At 40.3% G+C, this 21919-nt stretch overlaps 1 protein-coding gene across 1 annotated transcript; it reads right to left on the bottom strand.

Moving 5' to 3' along the window:
- Positions 1–71: 71 nt before the first annotated feature.
- opn7c (opsin 7, group member c) lies at positions 72–21486 on the bottom strand. Its single transcript, XM_051652562.1, has 8 exons — positions 21369–21486; positions 14439–14635; positions 9774–9861; positions 5869–6031; positions 5363–5490; positions 3212–3350; positions 2911–3106; positions 72–2042 (listed from the first exon to the last, which is right to left on the bottom strand). Exons 3-8 carry the CDS (start codon positions 9859–9861, stop codon positions 1548–1550), a joined length of 1209 nt encoding a protein of 402 aa, XP_051508522.1. The 5' UTR covers positions 14439–14635; positions 21369–21486; the 3' UTR covers positions 72–1547.
- Between the last annotated feature and the right edge of the window lie 433 nt (positions 21487–21919).

A 21919-nucleotide genomic window follows, 5' to 3' on the forward strand; every position in this document is an offset into this window, starting at 1 on the left:
CACTTGCTCTGTATGGACATACAGAGTTGGAATATTCTTCTAAAAATCTTTGTGTCATACAAAGTCATACACATCTGGTATGTCATGAGGGTGAGTAAATGATGAGAATTGGATGGGAGAACATTCCTTTAATTGGGTCATTGATCAAAAACTGGGTGTCATTGAAAGCCCCATTTAAAACTGTAGTTGGTGAGGTCAACTTGAATTGTTTTTTCAATCAATAACTTACCTCTGTGGTCTCACTGGACTTACTCCATGTAATTAATTTACATTATATCACATATTATGTTTTGTTGTTTTTGAGGCTCATTAGAGAACAATGAGAGCTTACACCTTTCATTAATGACATATGTTTTCTACGTCTTAAAAAGAAGTGAAATCGATTTGGTTCAATAATTGTTGAATAAGTCGAATACTGTGGGGAGTTTTGGGGACCAATGTAAAGCCAGAGACAACAATGAGGTTTTAAAGGGGAGTTTATATTCAGTCTTCTCCTCAGTACAAGAGCTGCATATTCCTTTGTCCTTGTGTTTGGAGCATTGTGTAAGGACATCCATGAAGCTCACAAAGTCTTGACAGTTTTGTGGAATCCCATTACATCATCCTGTCCTTCCTGAATCCTTATAGTGGAGACTGGGGCTAGTTGTCACACGAGGAAGTTGTCACAAGAGCTGTATCTCAGCAATGATTTGAACTTGGAGTCAAAATTTGCACATTTGTGTTTTTTTATGTTGAGGTTTGTATGTGGGTTTCAAACACCTTGTTCAAAACCCTCTTAAATTAGAATATTTTTTTGTGAATTCTTCACTCCAAAGTAAATTTTCACTATCATCATATATTTGTTATAGTTCTTGGGTAAACAAGCAAAAATAATCAAATCACACTGCCATAATTTCAGACAAAGGTCAACTACATTTTGAAGGCAGAATTTTACCGAAATGTTAAATGGAAAAATATATAATTTTATAAAAGTCAGGATGGTGCATATTGTCACATTTTAATCAGGGCAGGTTATCATACATTTTAAATATCATAAATGTATACAATTTATTAAATACAGTATTTGTTGGCCAAAACAATAGTTTGATATTTTTGTATGTTACCTTTTCCATTTTCGTTGTTTCATGAATCATTTTGTGCCTCATAATTGTTTTACTTTTTAAATTTACTACAAAAAGCATATAATAGGCTGTTTAATGCAGACAAATATTTAAAGAGTTTAAAACAATGAGAAACTTAACAATGTATCTGTTGTGACAACTTACCCCATAGTCTGACTACATGAAAAAAGTTGTCACAAAAGGACAATGTGTGTTCAATGAATTGTATATTTTTTCCTGTGAAAATGGTTGATGGCTTTATTTTGTAGTCAAGGCTTTAGAGAAACTGATTTTCAAAAATACACATATCTGAGAAATGGAGTTCACTGGTATAAAAGGGTTAAAACTAGCCCCAGTCTCCTCTATTTCTTTCTTTCTTCCTTATATTTCTTTCTTTCACTCTCTCTCTCTCTCACTCTCTCTCTCTTTTTGTGTAATACACTTGCCTCACAAGATGTTGTTTTGCATTCTCTCACTCATCCGTCTTACTGGAATTTCACTCTGGATAGCGCCCTCAAGGATACGTGCAGTTCTCTGAGGGCAGATTGGCTGAAAGTGTGGCTCTGCCTCTGTGTAATGAAGACATGCCCCATAACTCTCTGGCTGGCCTCTGATAAAGTGAGTGGAGTTGCTGGCATCCTTATAGTTACAAGTTTGAGAGTCCTGCATCTGCCCATCCTTCATTCTTGGGCTGCCCTTGCTATGGCTTAAACAAATCCTGTGGTAGATATTTTGAGTATCTTGACTTAGTGATTTACGAAAGTTGGGTTTGAAGAGTAGATAAACCATAGGGTTGTAAATGGTGGATGATTTGGCCAGAATCGCTGCCAGCGCAAAGGCAGTGGGTGGGACTTGCTCATCAGCGCTGAATGCAGCCCACATGGCGACCACTGCATACGGGCTCCAGGCTGTAAGGAAGCCAATACATACAGCCACAGAGAGCTGGAAAGAATATACACCAAATACACATATACTCAGTAAATATGCAGTTGGATAAGCTGATTTGTTTTTAAAATGTTTAAACTTTGACCTCTGTAACCCACCTTTTCACACACACAGCACACACACACACACACACACACACACACACACACACACACACACTACTTTAAAAGCTTCATTGCATGCATTACAAACAGTCAATTCCACATACTGCCCAGTATGCACATAAAAATGTATTATCCGACTCTGAATAGTGCAATATGTTGGTATTGGTATTGGTATACTGTATATATATATATATATATATATATATATATATATATATATATATAGTATATATTTTATATACTGTATATATATATATATATATATATATATATATATATATATATATATATATATATATATATATACAGTATATAAAATATCATACATATATAATACATTCAGTATGTATTAACATTCAGTATGTATTCAACAACAGCAGTGCAGCCCACAATGCCAGTAACAAAGGTTTACATGCAGATATTCCAGGGCTTCATGCTACCATTTTAAAAATGAGTCTGGGACGGCCAAAGGTACAGCCAGCCCTTGTCCACAGAGGACGAGAAATCAGAATTACGTATTGAGGGATGTTAGGTTCATAGTCAGTAATACTGTCACGTTCCTGCTGTCTGCCCGACAGAGCAATACAATTATTTTTGCAAAATGAGACAGTTTGGAAGCCATACTTCTTTTAGTACTTACAGTATGTAGCTTAATCTGAGAGAGATCATATCCAGAATAATACTGGGCATTTAATCACTGTCATTAAACAACCCATCAAATCAACCCATAAACCCTTCACCTTTTAACTCTATCTCCTTACCTTAACGATAAGAACGTGTGCGTTTGCCACTTTGGTTTGTGGTGAGATGTGTTGTTGAACAGCTTGGCGGGACCCCTTCACTGTGAGCAGGATGAAGGTGTAAGAGAGGATGATGATGGTACAGGGGAGAACATAACAAAAGATAAAGAGACTGATGATGTAAGACATGGCAAGGGGATCATGGAATGGGGTGTACCTTAGAAGACACAATGTGGAAAAAGGAAACAATATAATTGCAGAAACATTAAAAGAGCAGCAATGTTTAGTCTCCATCTCTGTCATAACATTTTGGGGCTCATACCAGTTTATGCAGCAGGCCGTTCCATACGGTTCTGGTCCAAAACTTCCCCAGTGCAGTAGAGGACCCACAGCAAACACAAATGCATAGCACCACACCGCGACCACCATCACACGAGCGTGGCTAGATGAGAACTTATTACCTGGAGAGAAGGAGAAGTGGCACATGAATACAAATTTTTATAGGTATAATTTACACAAAAATTACAATTTTACATTTACTTCTGTATGATTTTCCTTCTTCTCTGGAACAAAAAAAGGAGTATGGTTTGTGTTCATGGTATAGAAGAGAGTAACTCGGACACTCTGCTGAACTTCTCCTTTGATGTTCCACAGAAGAAAGAAAGTCATACAGGTTTGGTATGACATAAGGGTGAACTAACCCTTTAAATAACAATAATGTGACCTCTGCCTGCATACAGTGTGACTGGCCAAGATGACTGACAGGTAATATGAATCTTCTGAAACAGGTCTGAACAGGAATTATTTTACTTTTCATATCCCAAAGAGGTAGAAGTGAAAAAATGACCTAGTGTTTCAAGCTCCAGCAAACCTTATCAGCAAGCGTTCAAAATGAAAATGTGTGCTCATTATCTGCTTTTCTTCTGTTCCTCTTTTGTTCACTTGTTTCATCACTCTGTCTCTCCTACTTTGTCTCCTTTTCCTTTACACATTCTGTTTACATGTCCTCTCTTATCTTTTTCATTTTACTTCTGTCTCCTTCTTTGTGCCTTAAACTCTCATTCTTGTAAATTTAAGGACCCTAAAAGGCCTTTTATCTCAAGATGAACTGAATGTGACATTCTGATATTTCAGAATTTTCAGACAGAACACGTGTGCTAACAAGCCAAAACTCTCAGACTTGATTCATCTGAGGGAGATTCGACTTGATCCACAACACACCCCTGATTCAGAAGAGCTGCTCTTTTATGGATTTGGCTGTATTAACCAGAAATTATGTTAATATCTGTCAAAGGCATACAGATTATTATTAACTATGACAAGGCCTATCCTGCAGAAAAAAAGCAGTTTAAACTAACATAAGTTTGTTTGCTGGTTTAAGCTGGTCTTCCAGCCTGTTCAGGATGGTCTGTCTGTTGATTTTAAAGGGGATTTGGGCACTTTTCAGCCAGTCAGGCTGGGAGTCCAGCTAGATCAGTTTAAACCAGTTAAGAGCATAAAGCTTTTTTTCTGTAGTTATCCAGGATTTAGCTATGGGTAAAAACACATAAACTGAATATTTTCGAATGTTTAAAGGAACAGTTCACCCACAAATGACTTTCTTTCTTCTACAGAACACAAACAAAGGTTTTTAGAATAATATCTCTGCTCTGTCGGTCCTTACAATGCAAATATAGTAAATAATGACCAGACATTTGAAGCTCAAAAAATCACATAAAGGCCACATATAAGTAATCCATAAGATTCCAGTGGTTAAATCTATATCTTCAGAAGCGACATGATAGGTGTGGATGAGAAATATATCAATATTTAAGTCATTTTTTTTTACCATAAATCTTCACTTTCACTTTCACATTTCACTTGCATTGTAAGGACCAGCAGAGCTGAAATATTCTTCTAAAACTCTTTGTTTGTGTTCTGCTGAAGAAAGAAAGACAAACACATCTGGGATGCCATAAGGGTGAGTAAATGATGAGAGAATTTTCATTTTTGGGTGAACTGTCCCTTTAAGAGTTGCAATGGGCATATCATGGGTTGGAAGTGTCAGTTCTGAATGACTGTATTGAAAAGCAGTAAATGTAATCAGAATCACTATATGTGACCTGCTCCATCACTCTGACCCAAAAAGACATTTTGAATTTGTATGCACTTAACTAAAAAAATTAAAATAAAGGATTTCAATGATTATATCAGCCAACATTTAAATAATTTTATTTACACTGTTTGGAGTAAAATCATAATGATATAATTAGAAAGCTGACACTTTCCATCTGACTTTAGTGCATAAAACTCAAAACGTGTTTTGGGGTCAAAGTGACTCACAATGATGGAAACTTTATGATGGTTTGCATAAATAAAATAAAATATTATTGCATATTTGAAACTAAAACAATATTACTGAATAGATTGTAATTAGATAGCACTTCAGTCTGTTGAAAAAACAAATGGTTTAGAGAAGAAAATAGCAGTTTACCATAATTTGGCAAACAGACTTTGAGGCAGCATACTGACGACAAAGCGGTCAAGTTTGTCAGGCTACATAGGCCAAATAAAACTCCACACATAGCATAGCACAGACATGCTACCTCCCCAAACAACCACCTAGAGAGGAGAAAGAGAGTGAGAGAGAGAGAGATCATTTTACAGTTTTTGCTGAAATACTAACTCCCTTTTTCCATATTATAACTTTACAATGATTACTTACTTAGAATTGGCTGTTTTAAGAGGCATTTGGAAACAAGAATGTGCTTTCTCAATAAAAATGAGATTTTTTGCAAGCTACAGCAGTGGGTGGGACCTTTTCACTCCTTTCTCTGTACTAGAACCTGTCTAATGCATCTCTCTGCAGTCATTCAGGTGTGTATGTAGTATTTACGTATTTGTTGGTCTGTATTGATTGATACTCTGGTGTTTACTATAAAAAGGAAAATGTGCATTCTTGAGTTTTTAAACCAATGTCAGTGTGAGGCAGGAGTTTACCTGTGTGCAAAAGCAGATGGAATGGCCAAAGGAAACAGAGAGTGTGTCATCCCTAGATCACTCACAGACAAGTTCACGATGAAAAACTCTGCTGGCTTCAGAGATGACCTCTTACGGTATGCTACAAACAAAAGCATTCCATTTCCCAAGAGTGACAGCACACCTGAGAGAGAAACTGAGATCTTATCCACTCATGTCCATTCATATTTTCAACAAAACACTGAATTTTTGTATTCAAAATGTGCCCCTGACACTGTGCCATCTCCATTGCACTACTGTCAAACCTTTCACATAAATCATATGATCCCAAAACAGGAAAATTAACAAATCTTACGTCTGTCTCAAGTGAATAATGATGATGTATTTCATTCAGAACTGAAGTGTGTAATGTCTGCGCAATAGACCTGATTTATGACTGGAATTACAATGAGTCTATGAGGGATAGACGTACAGTCTCTGCAATGGGTTGTACAGTTGTTTAAAGTGTTTAAAGTTTTTGTATTTCGTTCCGCTGACGAAACTTTGAAAAAAAAAGTATTTTAAAGAAATTTCATTAAACAAAAAACTCCAGACAACATGAGTTGAGCAAAAATACATGTGATCTAGGATCTTTTTGATAGTTTTATACAGTGCATGTCATTGAAGGGATGGTAAGTTTATCCCTCACTGTTTTGTTTTCAGTTCCGTCAAAATCAAAGATGGCGCTACTGTGAATAAGGTCTAGCATCACCAACTAGAATATAATTTATGTTTTCAAACAGATTCCAGAAAACTCCCCCCATCTTCTATTAGTTGTACAAACAGATAGCTCTACCACAAACTCACACCATTGGTTGAGCCACTGTTGCTGTGTAAGGCAGGACGGGCTGCTCAAACCAACAGAGCTGTTTTGATACCGCCAAAGAGACACAGTGTTACACTTTTAGGTCCAGTAACACATTTTAATCAATTTACAAATGGCTTACTTATGGTCGACTCTGCATAATAAGCTGGGATAGGAGAAATATTTTTTTTAATTGAAAAAAATGACAAACATTACCTTTAACAAACTTACTCACACTAAGCACTTTATTTGGAACACCTGTACACCTATTAATTAATGCGATTATCTAATCAGCCAATTATGTTGTAGCAGTGTAATGCATAAAATCATGCAGATATAGGTCAGGAGCTTCAGTTAATGTTCACATCAATCATCAGAATGGGGAAAAAATGTGATCTCAGTGATTTCGACAGTGGCATGATTGTTGGTGCCAGATGGGCTGGTATGAGTATTTCTGTAACTGCTGATCTCCTGGGATTTTCATGCACAACAATCACTAGAGTTAACTCACAATGGTGCCAAAAAACATCCAGTGAGCAACAGTTCTGCAGATGGAAACACCTTGTTGATAAGAGGGGTCAACAGAGAACGACCAGCCTGGTTCGAGCTGACAAAAGTCTATGGTAATTCAGATAACCACTGTTCAATTGTAGAGAGCAGAATAGCATCTCAGAATGCACAACACATCGAATCTTGAGGCGGATGGGCTACAACAACAGAAGACCACTTCGGGCACTTTATTAGGACCATAGTGTTCCTAATAAAGTGCTCAGTGAGTGTAAATTACAAAAATCTATAAGATAGCTTTGATAATCCATCCATCTGAGGCTGCAGTAAAGCTCTGACATAAAACTTCTTTAATATTGAGCAGACCAGACCAATCCAATCACATGCATCCATACAAAACCAATTAGTTATTTGTTAATATACTGCAATTGATGCAGTTCAAGTCCCCCCTTTTCTTAAAAAAAAAAAAAAAAATCTAGGTTACAGTGATGCACTTACAATGTATGTTAATGGACCAATATTTGGAGGGTTTTAAGGCAGAAATGCATATAAAATGCAAATAAAAGCACTTACATTAATTGCTCTGTTAAAACTCATGTATCACAGTACACTGTAAATAGTAATAATAATCTCAAATTGTAAAATAAAATCATTTACTCAACTTAAGCTTAAGTTTTTACTATTCTTACTAGTTTTAATTAAGTTACTGTTACTCTCTAAATCCTAAAGTTGTCATTAATAAAAACATTTAAGTGATCTTATAAACAGTACTTGAAATGTCACATTTTGGAAGCATAACTCAAATATTTATGTTCTTTAAAATCTGGCTTTGAGTACTACAAACTCAAAATAATCAAGTACAAAATTGCGGCTGTGTGGAATACCCATAAGCCCTTGCTCTTGAATAATTTATGTATATTTGGTCAAACAAAGGAACTTATGTAGAAAAATAATAATTGTATTTTTATTTTAAAATGTATATAGATATATTTCTTATCACTATTGTTGTTGTTTTACTGTAGCTGGTAGTTGTGATAGTTGTGATTTGTGTGAAGTCACCATGAGGGTGATTAGTTTTACCTCTGGTGAACTTGGAGCCTTTTAAGTTTAGTCCATTCTTCTTTACTCAGTTGTACTTTACAAAAGTACAGATTTATGTGCACTATGAAGTACTGAGTAGAATTCTATTTGCCATATGACTAACCTAGAGTCCATTCATACTTTCCTTTACACTGTATAAGACATGTTATAACCCAATTAAAATAATTAAATCAAAACAACGATACTTTAATCACATATGAGTTAAGTTTACTCGTAACTAGCCAACGTTACTTAAAAAAATTAAGTTTAGCTTACCAAACTGCTAAATAAGTACATTTACTTAGAAAAAAACATGCAAACCGATTGCCTTAAAAAATCTAAGGTCAACTAATTAGATTTTACAGTGTACATTTTGACAGAAAAATTTGTATGTTTATTAAAATTATCTGGATTACAGCGTTATGTCATCATGGAAACAAAGTTGTAAAATTGGATATAACTTTGCACAGAAAAGGCTAGTAAGCAAATTTATCACACTAAAATCATGTCAACATGCATATTGTTTACATCTTTTGATGATACTTTTGAAACAGTATTTTAATGTTTACGGATTGGCCTCATCATTGTAAGTGCCTCACTGTAACCCAGATTTTTGCTTTTTTTAAAGAAAAAGAGGGACAAGTTGAAATGCATTTTTGTAGTAATTAACATTATGCCACAAATGCTGTCAATATAGCTTAAATTAAACGGAACAGCATATTCTTTTAAGTGCCTAATTAAATGTGGGTCATCCCTTGAAAACATGCATCCAACAAATCTACAGAATCTTCTAATTTACCAAAGACAACTAAGCAGAATTACTACTGAACTATAATTGTAAAACACATCTGGTTAATTTTGATTAAATATTATGATGTGATCTCTGAATATTGTCACCATAACCCTGTTAAAAAGATCAGCATAGCTGGTTACCAGCATACGGTATGTTGTCTTGTCGTTTGAATGCTGGTCCCCATCATGGGATGCTGCTGTGATGGTGTCCACACCAGTCTTTTGGTCAACCAGCTCAATCAGAATGACCATGCTGGTTGACCAACATTTTTGCTGGTAAACAACATGGAAATGTTGGTCCACCAGCTAGACCAGCACCAAATCCAGCATAAACCAGCTTGGAAATTTATGCTGGTCTTTTCAGAAGGGAGTATATTTTTGTACTGTAAAAAAACAAATACTTCAACAATAACTCCACCTTAAACACAGAACTGCTTCAATTACAAATGAATGAAGACAATGAGTTGAGTCACCCCATTTTTCCCAAACTAATTACACCCTGGATGGTTCGGCCAAGGTGGGCATAGGCAGGATAAACGGCTGAAGGAGGTTAATGATAGTTGAACCATTTCATCTTTGAATTATTCATAAAAGGAATTGAAGTACACAAAGTCATTGGGGGCATTGTGTGATTTGCTGCTTTGATTAAACCACATGTGAAGAGGCAGAGGACATCAGAATGGTTCAGCAGTTGTGGACTTACAGAAGACTAAATAAAGAGACCCCATGAGGACATCGTGCTGCCTGGAGATAGTGGATACGAACAAGGCTGTTTTTGACACATTGCTCATCTGCAGATAAGAGAAAGAGAGCGAGAGTGTCAGATACAGTAGCAAAGAGAACTTCAAAAGGCTCTGTCTTTTACAGAGGCACTGGCCCTAGATAGTGAAGTCAGCATGTTCATTTGATTTATAAAAGGCTCTGTGTTATTCACCCATTCACATGCTTTTTGTGCAGGTAGCTGTTTTGTGGAAATTTCTTGATGTATAAATCACAGCAAATACGCTTAACACAAATGCCTCTCGAGTCCTGATTACGTTCTGAGTGGAATGACTAAGGTATGACTAAGCAAGAGTTTGAATAAGCTGACTGAGCTAGTACAGTTACAGTTAGACAGTAAAATGTTTTATACCTAGAGGCAATATTTCTCTAATCAGGCTATAAGTTTGACTTACACGTCTAACAATATTTGCAGAGTGACTGTTACAAAATGAAATAAACAGATGCCTCATATTCTTCAAAAATTATTTATTTATTTTTTTCTGCTTGGAAGAGTTTAGATACTTAATTTGTATATGAATTAATCATTTGCTGTATGCTAGACAAAAAAAAACAAAAAAAAAAAAACAAACAAAAACAAAAATTTAATGAAGTGATTGTGATTCATCTTTCTTCTCATTTTACTCTCTTCTCTCAAGTGTTTATCACTTGATATTGCGTCAATCAGTTAATTGTTGGCTGAATGTAATTTTCGTTGTACCACGCAGAGCAGCATTTATCACTGATGGTTTGTTTGAAAACTGGTGCTGTGGTGTTCTGTTCTGATCAAACTGATGGCCAAGTCAGCTATTCAGTCATATTGTCTAATTGACCAGACTAGATTTGGCTTTTATGGACAATTGTATTTCTTATGATTCAGTCTTTATTGGACCTTTCCACTCAATTTTAAACAGCTTCTTATCCAAATCTTTTGACCACATAGGATACCATAAACTTATGTGTGTACAGGAGGCTTTGATAATTACAGCGACACACACAATTTGTTTACAGTGAGATATTTAACAATGTATGATTATGATCATGTTGGTGATGATGTCCACAGTTATTCATAGTTTATATACAGTATGCAGTCTCAGTCCATTGTGTTCATAGCAAATGTAAAAAAAAAAAAATCACAATATTAGAAAGACATCAAAAAGGCAAACCTCTTACTCATTTTCTCCCTAATCTGTCTCTGTACCAGTCTGTGAATGATACAATGCCACAGGCATCAGCCCAATTTGGGTTTGATCAATTTGACCTATAGGATAAAGCCCATCTGAATTTTGTATTAAACCATTTTTTGTCTTTACATTTTTTTTTTTTTTTTACAATATTCATTTTCTTTTTTGTTGGAAAGAATCCTTGATATATTAAAGCATAAATCTCTTTTTGTATTATTATGACCTGCAGGGCGTGCAGGCTACTTTCAGGCTCTAAATATAAAGTTATATTGTTCTGTAGAAATTCTCCTGCTGCCAAGTGATTTATAAACTCAAACCCGACAGCTACAGTTTGATTGATATAATTGTTAAATGAAGCACATTTTCAGATTACCTAACCTATCGAAACATTTTACAATGTATCAACCAGCATCACCAGAAAGATCATGCTGTTAGACCAGTCAAGTTTAGCTTGTGCATTCCTATGCTGGTCAACCAGCTAGATCTACAGCAAAAAGTCTGGATCAACAGACTTTTTATAGCAGGAATTTCCTTTCCTAAAAGGAAGAACTATAATATTATATAATATGTTGCCTGTGTTTTTGAACCATTTCTCTTTCCCCCTCTTTCTTCCCTCATTACTGTAACACTCTCACATTTCCTCTTATCCTCTCACGTTCAAAGCTTGTAGTTTTTGCAACACTGACCAACTGCCTCTCCACCACATCTAACAATACAACGTGCCAGTTGATGTGATCTTATACACAGTTTTTGGTAAGTTACTCAAAATAAGTAATCCACTACAAATCACTAACTGCTTCTCTAAAATATTTAATCAGATTACTTGTTATTTCATATAAAAGTAATCACATTACTAATTATTTTAAGTTACTTTCTAAATCAGTTTTCCAAGAAAAGTTTTTGGTTTTCCGCTCAAATTTAAAATGTCTATATATCCTACTCATTCATTGTCGCACACCCTTCAGCAGTCACAGAAACACTAACAGGGGCAGTGGTGGCTTGGCGGTTAAGGCTCTGGGTTACTGACTAGATGGTCAGGGGTTCAAGCCCCAACACCGCCACGATGCCACCGTTGGGCCCTTGAGCAAGGCCCTTGACCCCATCTGCTCCAGGGGTGCCATATCATGGCTAACCCTGCACTCTGATATGTGGAAAAAAAAGAATTTCACTGTATATGTGCAAATGTGTGATAAATAAATAAAATTACAAATTAATTAATTATTAAAATTAACAGATGTACATATAAATTCTTATTTTAAATGTATTATACATATTCCTTATTGTACTTAAAAGTAATTACTTTCATTGAAAGTCAGTAACAATAATCTGATTACAAGAATTTAAAATGTAATGTATTATGTTACTTTTTGACTAAAAAGTCATTCGATTACAGTAACTAATTATATTGATACACCCAACACTGCTTATACACAAGAAGACAAACCACAGTGGAGAAGAGCACACTCGAATACTGAACAAGCTGTGCTCTCTCTCTCTCTCTCTCTCTCTCTCTCTCTCTCATTGATGAAGTTCTACAAGACTGCTTCTCTTACTGTAAATGGTCTGCCTTTGAAAGACGCCTTTTCTTTTAACTCTGAGAGTGGGTTTTAGCCTGCAGGTTTTACATTTACATACATTTATTTATTTAGCAGACGATTTCATCCAATGCGACTTACAAATAAGGAGAACCAAGCAATTAATTTTAAAACAGCCAACAAAATGAGCAATGCAAATTTCATGAGTAGACCAAAAACAGTGCAAAACTAGAGCAGAAGTGAAAGTGTAGAACAATACAATGTATTTATTTTTAGTTTTTAAGTCATAGAAAGTGCATTTATAAATCGTATAACATTTACTCTGTTGAGGATGTGCCACAGAGTGAGTGATAGACACACAGCAGCACTTAAAGGGAAAAAATAAACATTCTCTCATCATTCACTCACCCTCATGACATCCCAGATGTGTATGACTTTCTTTCTTCTGCTGATCACAAACAAAGATTTTTTGAAGAATATCTCATCTCTGTAGGTCCATACAATACAAGTGAATGGCACAATATAAAAAGCACATAAAGGCAGCATGAAATGAATCCATAAGACTCCAGTGGTTAATTTATAGTAAAAAAGGACCTAAATATTGTTTCACACCCACACCTATCATATTGCTTCTGAAGATATAGATTTAACCACTGGAGACGTGTGGATTACTTTTATGCTGCCTTTATGTGATTTTTTGAGCTTCAAAAATCCGGTCACTATTTACTAAACTTGCATTGTAAGGACCAATAGAGCTGAGATATTCTTCTAAAAATCTTTGTTTGTGTTCAGCAGAAAAAAGAAAGTCATGCACATCTGTGATGGCATGACGGTGAGTAAATGATGAGAGAAATTTCATTTGTGGGTGAACTATTCATTTAAACACTCGTAAATATTCTGTTTATGTGACTCCCAGCCTGACTGGCTGAAAAGTGTTAAAGTAGGCTCTGTTCTGCCTTCTAATTCTGTGTAAAAATGCCACTAAAATCTAAAATATGTTAGCTATTCTATTTCTAATCTAGAATGTTATCTAGAATGTCTGTTCCTATATTTATGTTTAATTGCTTGTGGGGAAAACCTGCACACACACATACAAATATCAAATGAAAAATCAACCTTTTACCTCAGTTTGTTTCATTCAATATGCTTGTTTGGCACGATAATGTTAGATGGACCAAAATTTTTCTCCCTTGTGATTAATGAATTACAGTAAATGCTGGTATTTGGCAATGAAATATAATATTTGGATAGCGTGATGTCAACCTTTTATTCTGGCCTGCAAAATTACACAGTTCTTATCTGAAGCATTTATTGAGTTTGTATTCTTGGCAAATATATTCTTAGGAAAATCAATATATTTTGTTTGAGATTGCTTCCTAATGATAAAAGTCAAATACTAAGATTATGCAAGTTTCAATATGTTCCAATAAGACCATTAAAGCCAATTTACACAGCGTCATTTTTAATAAGACTTAAAGCCTCCTTCAAGTAGAAATTTTTACTGTTATCCTGTAAATTCAAAGCACATTTTTAAAAGCACTTTAGATTTGTTTTGTTAGATTTGTTGTGATTCTTCAATTTTGCAGTCAAGGAGAATCATAATAATGCTGAATGATGTTTAGAACACACAACAATCTGATTAAGGTTTTGTATTTGGAGCATAATTTCATTTCAGTATAAAGTTTTCCATGAACCTTCTCCGATCATTTGGTTGTTTACAGGGAGTTATAAACTATAGTCAGAAGATGGGAAACGCTGAATTTTGAATAAAAGCCACCCTTGATATTTGCCATAGAATACCACAGATGGGCTTGGTGTTGCCTGGTTTGAATGGTTTTATACCATTTCCAAAGAGGTACATACATTCAACCCAACCCAAAATGGACTTACCTTCCAGAGGAGAGTGTGTGCTTGGTTACCCTCATGGAGACCAGGTAGGATCCAAAGTATGGCAACACAAACACACGGAGGAGGAAAATGCAAATAGGAAGATAGAGAGATAATGACAGAGAGACACAGAAAGACATGAAAATTAAGAAACCTCTGGTGCTCGCTACTAGAAGATCAGCAGGCGTCTGTCCTCGCTCCTGGTCACATACACACACAGATGAATGCTGTCAGTCAACTTTGACAGTGAACACTCACACTGATGCACACAGAGAAGTACAGCATCAGAAGTGATCCTTGATGTGGAGGACTGACTTAATCCAAGCCGAGTGAGTCAGAAAGCCACTGCACTGAGGTCTGATGTCTCCCAGACAGCTCACACTCTCTGCTTCTCTCTCTCTCTCTCTCTCTCTCTCTCTCTCTCTCTCTCTCTCTCTCTCTCTCTCTCTCTCTCTCTCCTTCTGCTTCTCTCCTCTATTATCTATCTCTGTCCCATTGATTTTGACCCTCACATCCTCCGCTCTCCTGCCAGACACTTTCTCTGTCTGTCTGATGTCTCTCCCTTTGTCTTTTTTACTTTGCTGAAACAGACTCGTTTAAAATCACTCATGCTTGAATGTAATATGACTTAAGAGGCATTTGTCTGCTTGCTTGGAAACATTCCTTTTCACAGGTTCCATAATGTGGGTTCAGTATTATAATATCACACAAGCAAGAGTGTTGTTGTATGAAATATCAGGACAGCATTGATTTGGCCATATAGGCACAAGGCCAAAGTAACTTAATGTACATTCCCTATCTGTCACTCACTTGACGTTGTGTCGATGATATTTGCATACCACTCCCCCAAAAATATGGGTATAAAAGGAGCTGGTATGCAACCACTCATTCAGATTTTCTATTCCGAGCCAAACGGTCGATGCTCACTGAGCTGAATTCCCATGGCTTTCATTCACCTCTGCTGGATCTGACGGCGCATTTCAGCGGCTTCTCCCCCTATGCACTGGTGCACTGGGCGCTTAAAAGAGTATATTCTAAAAAGAGTATATTTCTCTAAAAGAGCGGCAAACATAGAACGTCTTTTTAAAGATGCCCTTCCGTTTGTGTGTTATTCCTGGTTGCGGTCGTTATCTCTCGCCTTCTGACAGTCACGATCGCTGTCTTTCGTGTCTGGGCGCTACCCATATGGAGACATCATTCGTGGATGGGTCATGTCCTCATTGTGAGAACATGACCATGGCAACGTTGCGGTCGTGGCTTGCCTTCGTAAGAAAGCAAGCCACCCCAGTGGCTCCCCGCCTTGGTCCTTCTACCTAAGGGTATGAGGCCAACACTAGCACTGGGGGCAATTTGGGGAACTCAATGGGACCACCTCTGCCGGGTATCCCCTCACGGACCTCCCATTCCCCAGCACGCTCGTTTTCCCTGATCGGGCTTCCGGATGAGTCCGCCGGCTCGTTTCAGGGCGAGTTCGACCTCTTGTTCGGAGCTCGCGAAGGTGATTAGCTCTCGATCGCAGCATCGGAGAGCCGGCTCGTCAAGTCGGATGCGGAAACCTCAGCTGGGTTTCCCCCTTGGGTATGGTCAGCCAGTCACAGGCTGATGCAGAGATGACGGACATGCTTTCCCGGGCAGCCGCGAGCGTCAGGCTAGAGTGGAACCCTCCGCTCTCCCCTAAACCCTCACGGCTCGATGATTGGTTCCTGGGCCTGCGGTGCCGCTCACAGTGACGCCCCGCCCCAGTTCCTTTCTTCCCAGAAGTGCACGAGGAGCTGTTAAGGTCGTGAAAGGCACCTTTTACTGCCCGGTCCCGATCTTTCAGCTCCCCCGCCCTCACTACCCTCGATGGTGGGGCGGCCAAGGGGTATTCGGTGATCCCCCCGGTGGATAAGGCGCTCGTGGTGCACCTATGCCCGCAGAGCGCCGCCTCCTGGCGTGGGTGCCCGAAGCTCCCATCCAGGGCCTGTAGGTTTACGCCGTCCCTGACGGCCAAGGCCTACGGTGCCCCTGGACAAGCCGCCTCCGCCCTGCATGCCATGGCTCTCCTGCAAGTCCACCAAGCCAGGGCGCTAAAGGAACTGCACGAGGGTAGTTCCGCCCCGGGATTGATGCAGGAACTGCGCTCGGCGACCGACCTCACCCTCCGGGCGACGAAGGTCACGGTGCGGTCTCTCGGGCGGGCGATGTCCACTTTAGTGGTCACCTTTGGCTCAACCTGGTCGAGATGAGAGAGGCCGACAAGGCACGGTTCCTTGACGCCCCCATTTCCCAGGTTGGCCTGTTCGGCGACACCATAGAGGACTTTGCCCAGCAGTTCTTGGCAGTGAAACAGCAGACGGAAACTATCCAACACATTCTGCCCCGGCGTGGCTCAAGATCCTGCACCCCGTCTGCTTGTCGCCAAGGGCGTCCTCCTGCGGTGACTGCACCGGCTCTGCCACAGCCCGCCCCCGCAGCCCAGCCCTGGCATGGAGCCAACCGCAGGAAGTAGATGCCACCCGTCTCACGGCTGGCCGACAAGAACCCGAGAAAGGCTTCAAAGCGTCCCTGAGACGGGCGACCCAGGGGCGAGGAAACCCGGCCGTCATCACGACCACCGTCCACTGTCCACATTGCGTGGCCATTACGCCGATCTGTCGACGCCTCTTCAGCCCTTGGACCGACCTCACATTTCTACGGGCAGGCGTTCCCCTAGAGCAGGTCTCCAGGCATGTCGTGGTTATGACAGACGCCTCCAAAATGGGCTGGGGCACTGTATGCAATGGGCACGCAGCCGCTGGCTCCTGGACGGGCCCGTGGCTACATTGGCACATCAACTGCCTCGAGTTGTTGGCAATTCTGCTCGCCCTGCTGAGGTTTCGGGCAAGCATGTGTTAGTTCGGACAGACAACACGGCAACAGTGGCATACATCAACCGTTGTATGTCACAACTCACCCGCCGTCTCCTCCTCTGGAGTCAGCAGCACCTCAAGTCGCTGAGAGCCACTCACATCCCAGGCGACCTCAACACTGCAGCGGACGCGCTGTCACGACAGCTTACCCTCAGGGGAAAGTGGAGACTCCATCCTCAGGTGGTCCAGCTGATTTGGAGTCGATTCGGGCAGGCACAGGTAGACCTGTTCGCTTCCTGAGAATCCTCCCACTGCCCACTCTGGTACGCCCTGACCGAGGCACCTCTCAGTTTAGACGCGCTGGCACACAGCTGGCCCCCTGGACTACGCAAATATGCATTTCCCCCAGTGAGCCTACTTGCACAGACCCTGTGAAAGGTCAGGGAGGACGAAGAGCAGGTCGACCTAGTAGCACCCTACTGGCCCACCCAGACGTGGATCTCGGACCTCACACTCCTCGCGACAGCCCCCCCCCCAGCAAATTCCTTTGAGGAAGGACCTTCTTTCTCAGGGATGGGGAACCATCTGGCACCCATGACCAGACCTCTGGAATCTCCATGTCTGGCCCCTGGACGGGACGCGGAAGACTTAAGTGGCCTACCACCCGCGGTGTTAGACATGATCACTCCGGCTAGGGCTCCCTCTACGAGGTGCCTGTATGCCTTGAAGTGGCATCTGTTCGCTAAGTGGTGTTCTTCCCGACGTGAAGACCCCAGAGATGCGCAGACGGATCGGTGCTTTCCTTCCTGCAGGAGAGGTTGGAGGGGTGGCTGTCCCCCTCCACCTTGAAGGTGTATGTAGCCGCTATAGCGGCACACCACGACACAGTGGACGGTAAGTCCTTAGGGAAGCACGACCTTATCATCAGGTTCCTGAGAGGCCCCAGGAGGTTGAATCCCTCCAGACCGCGCCTCATTCCCTCATGGGACCTCTCTGTAGTTCTTCAGGGTCTACGGGGTGACCACTTTGAGCCCCTGGAGTCAGCTGAGCTTAATGCACTCTCTTTAAAAACTGCCCTCCTGACTGCGCTCACTTCCATCAAGAGGTTAGGAGAGCTGCAAGCATTCTCTGTCAGCGAAGCATGCCTGGAGCTCGGTCCGGGTTACTCTCATGTGATCCTTAGACCGCGACCGGGCTATGTGCCCAAGGTTCCCATGACCCCACTTAGGGATCAGGTGGTAAACCTGCAAGTGCTGCCCCAGGAGGAGGCAGACCCAGCCCTGAAGTTGCTGTGTCCGGTGCGCGCTTTACACATCTATTTGGATTGCACGCAGAGCTTTAGAGTCTCTGAGCAGCTCTTTGTCTGCTTTGGTGGACAGCGGAAAGGAAGCGCTGTATCCAAGCAGAGGATTGCCCACTGGGTCATTGACGCCACAGCAATGGCATATCATGCTCAGGACGTGCCACCCCCTGCAGGGCTATGAACCCATTCTACCAGGAGTGTGGCGGCCTCCAGGGCCTTGACCAGTGGCACCTCTCTAACAGACATTTGCAGAGCAGCGGGCTGGGCAACACCCAACACCTTTGCGAGGTTCTACAATCTCCAGGTTGAGCCAGTTTCGTCCCGTGTCTTGCTAGGAACGAACAAGTCCAGGAGAGCTGGCCGGGTGTATCGCTTGTGCATAGCACCTTTCACCTCCCTTGAGCTGAAGACGTGCACTGTTGACTCCTAGTAGTGTTCACAAAGTGTGTTCCCTGGATGACTTCCTCTTTGCCTTGTGGCAGACGTGTTTGCGGAGAAACTCGCTGCCGGCTCAGTACATGTGCTAACTAAGCCCTGTACTGGGGTAGGTGCTCCGCATGTGTTGGTTCCCCATAGGTGACCCCATGCAACGTATATCTTCTGCTAAATCGTTTCCCTGTTGGTAAACTGCGTCTTCATTGGGCAGAGGCCCATCTGCCCCAGTCACCATGTTTGTAGAAACTCCTCCCCCACTGGGTAAGGCCTACCATGGGACTTCTCCACATGACACACTTCCGACAAGGCTCGGCAAGACCATGTGATGTATTTCCACTCAAAATACCCCCCCCCCCTCAGTGGCCAAAGCGGTAAGTGTTGTTGGGCATATGGGCATGTGTGATGTAAAATGTCCATGGAGGGCCGTCAAAAGTGAGTTGTAGAGCCAGTTGTTTTCAGCTGTGCAGAATTTAATACAGTAAAGAGGAATGCATATTTTGTAAACTGAACCCCCTAACCCCAAACCTAAATGTCAGTTGAGTAAAAATGTAATGTTAGGTGGTAAAATGCAATCTCCAAATTGCACTCGTCACTAATCATACAAACGTGATTTTAATGGTGGATGCAAACCCAGGTTTCCATGCTGCTGACACAACAAACTTCCAGGCACACCACAAGGGAAGATAAACATATGTAATCAGGGGTGGACTGGGACTTTCCCTGGTGGGCCGGCCATGAAACGGGGCCGAACAGCCGAACACCTCTTCTTCTTTATAGCACCAGAGCTGATGGGATTTGTTGTCCCTAAATCCTACCACATTACACATACTTTTATTTTTTATTTATTTATTTCAATTTGGAATGCCCTATTCCCACTACTTAGTAGGTCCTCATGGTGGCGTGGTTACTCACCTCAATCCTGGAGGCAGAGGACAAGTCTCAGTTGCCTCCGCTTCTGAGACTGTCAATCCATGCATCTTATCACATGGCTCGTTGTGCATGACACTGCAGAGAATCCCAGCATGTGGAGGGTCATGCTACTCTCCGCGATCCACGCACAACTTACCACACGCCCCATTGAGAGCAAGAACCACTAATCGCGACCACGAGGAGGTTACCCTATGTGACTCTACCCTCCCTAGCAACCGGGCCAATTTGGTTGCTTAGGAGACCTGGCTGGAGTCACTTACCACACCCAGGATTCGAACTCGCGACTGCAGGGGTGGTAGTCAGTGTTAATACTCGCTGAGCTATCCAGGCACCCACATTACACACACTTGAGCCAATGCAAAAATATCTCATTGGCGATGCCACTTGCAAGTGAGTCAGCATAATATAACCGATCTCAGGCACTGGAACTCAAGGAAACAACATGCCAACTTCCTGTGTGATCATGTTGCGACTGTTGTGTGTTGCCAAGCAACACACAGACTGAAAGCCTCTCTTAAATGCTGCAAACACAGACAAGCGTAAAGATACAAACAGTGAAGTGTCCCAGTGCTGTTATACTTAATATCAGCACTCTTGGATGCCGCTTATCCAATCAGATTAAAGGATCAGAACTAGCCATTGTATAATGCTGTATTAATTATTTGGCTATCCACTCTTGCAGTTTGCTTATTTATTATTTTTTGTCCTCTGTTGCCAATGTTTCTTGCTTTTCAAACAAGAATGCAGGTGATGATCAGTTTTTATCCTGCCCACTTGCCATGATGTCATAGATTCCAAGAATGCTTTTGCATAAACCTGCTGCTGAACAACAAGCAACAAAACATACAAACTGCAATACTGGATTCTGTGACTTAGCTTGCCAATTCTTTGAATCATACATTTGACAATACACCTTTATTTTCAGTGATGCAATAGAAAACCAGCTGACTTAAAAGATTTTTAAACATTCCACCTGCTTTGAATATTGATGTACCATTGAAAAAAAAAAAAAAAAACATATTTTACTAAGTATTTAAACCACCAGGCAGAGACATACCCTGCTGCTTTAGTGATGTGATCAGCTTACAGAAAAACATTGTTCATCAAGAATATCCATAAAGTGTTCTGGGGTTCTTTTGATCCGACATCCAAGGCATGCTTCAAAGCAATCCTTCTCAGTACATCCCATGCATTTTTAATAGAATCTTAAAATGAGGTGGAGATTACAGAAAGAAACAGCAACCTATGATGAAGTGCTTTGGATGGGGAGATTTTGGGGAGGGGAATTATGCATATTATGTCATTGCTTCATAATTCTTCGTAAACATGCACACTGATAAACAAAACTTTAGGATTAGGCTTAGAAACATCACAAAGAATATATCAAATAACATAATCAAAACATTTGTGTTGATTTTAGAGCATCAAAAATACCTGTTAGCAGTTTCAGATGTCATTCCAGTAACCCAGTGTCATCTACTTCAACTACAGTGAAGGATTTTTCCACTCTGCCAAAGATCGGAGATCTAAAAAATTAGAATGATCTCAACTTACCTCCTCAGATCTAGCAAACAAGGAAGAATGTCAGTGAATATTGTGGAAACATCTTCCAAGTATATTATGAACACATACTGTACATTTCTAAGAAACAGTTACTAAAAGCACAGATTAAACCCTTTTAGATATAAAACTGTTTTTAATAGAGAATCACAATGAAAAATTCAGTTGAGGCCCAAACATCTAACATCACTCGAGAGACTAAAACATATCCACTCTTTTGATATATGTTGGCTTTAGAACATTCAAAAAGCGAATAAGCAATATTTTTGGTAAATTCTGGGTTGGTGTAGTTTCTCATAGTTTTACCAAGAGCAAAAATATAAGCCATAGTGTAAGAGCCTTTAGGCCAAGGGATGTTAGAGAGAATTTACACATTTTTTGTTATAATTCAAGACTAACCCCAATACTCCCAAGCTCAGCATGGC

Source organism: Myxocyprinus asiaticus, chromosome 24 (assembly GCF_019703515.2).
Source record: "Myxocyprinus asiaticus isolate MX2 ecotype Aquarium Trade chromosome 24, UBuf_Myxa_2, whole genome shotgun sequence".
Taxonomy (NCBI): domain Eukaryota; kingdom Metazoa; phylum Chordata; class Actinopteri; order Cypriniformes; family Catostomidae; genus Myxocyprinus; species Myxocyprinus asiaticus.

Coding starts and splice junctions, on each gene's coding strand:
- opn7c (XM_051652562.1), bottom strand. CDS start 9,861: ATGAGCAATGTGTCAAAAACAGCCTTGTTCGTATCCACTATCTCCAGG. Junction 6,032..9,773: donor GTCTCTTTATTTAGTCTTCT/GTAAGTCCACAA, acceptor TTTCTCTCTCAG/GTGTGCTGTCACTCTTGGGA. Junction 3,107..3,211: donor ACGGCCTGCTGCATAAACTG/GTATGAGCCCCA, acceptor GTGTCTTCTAAG/GTACACCCCATTCCATGATC.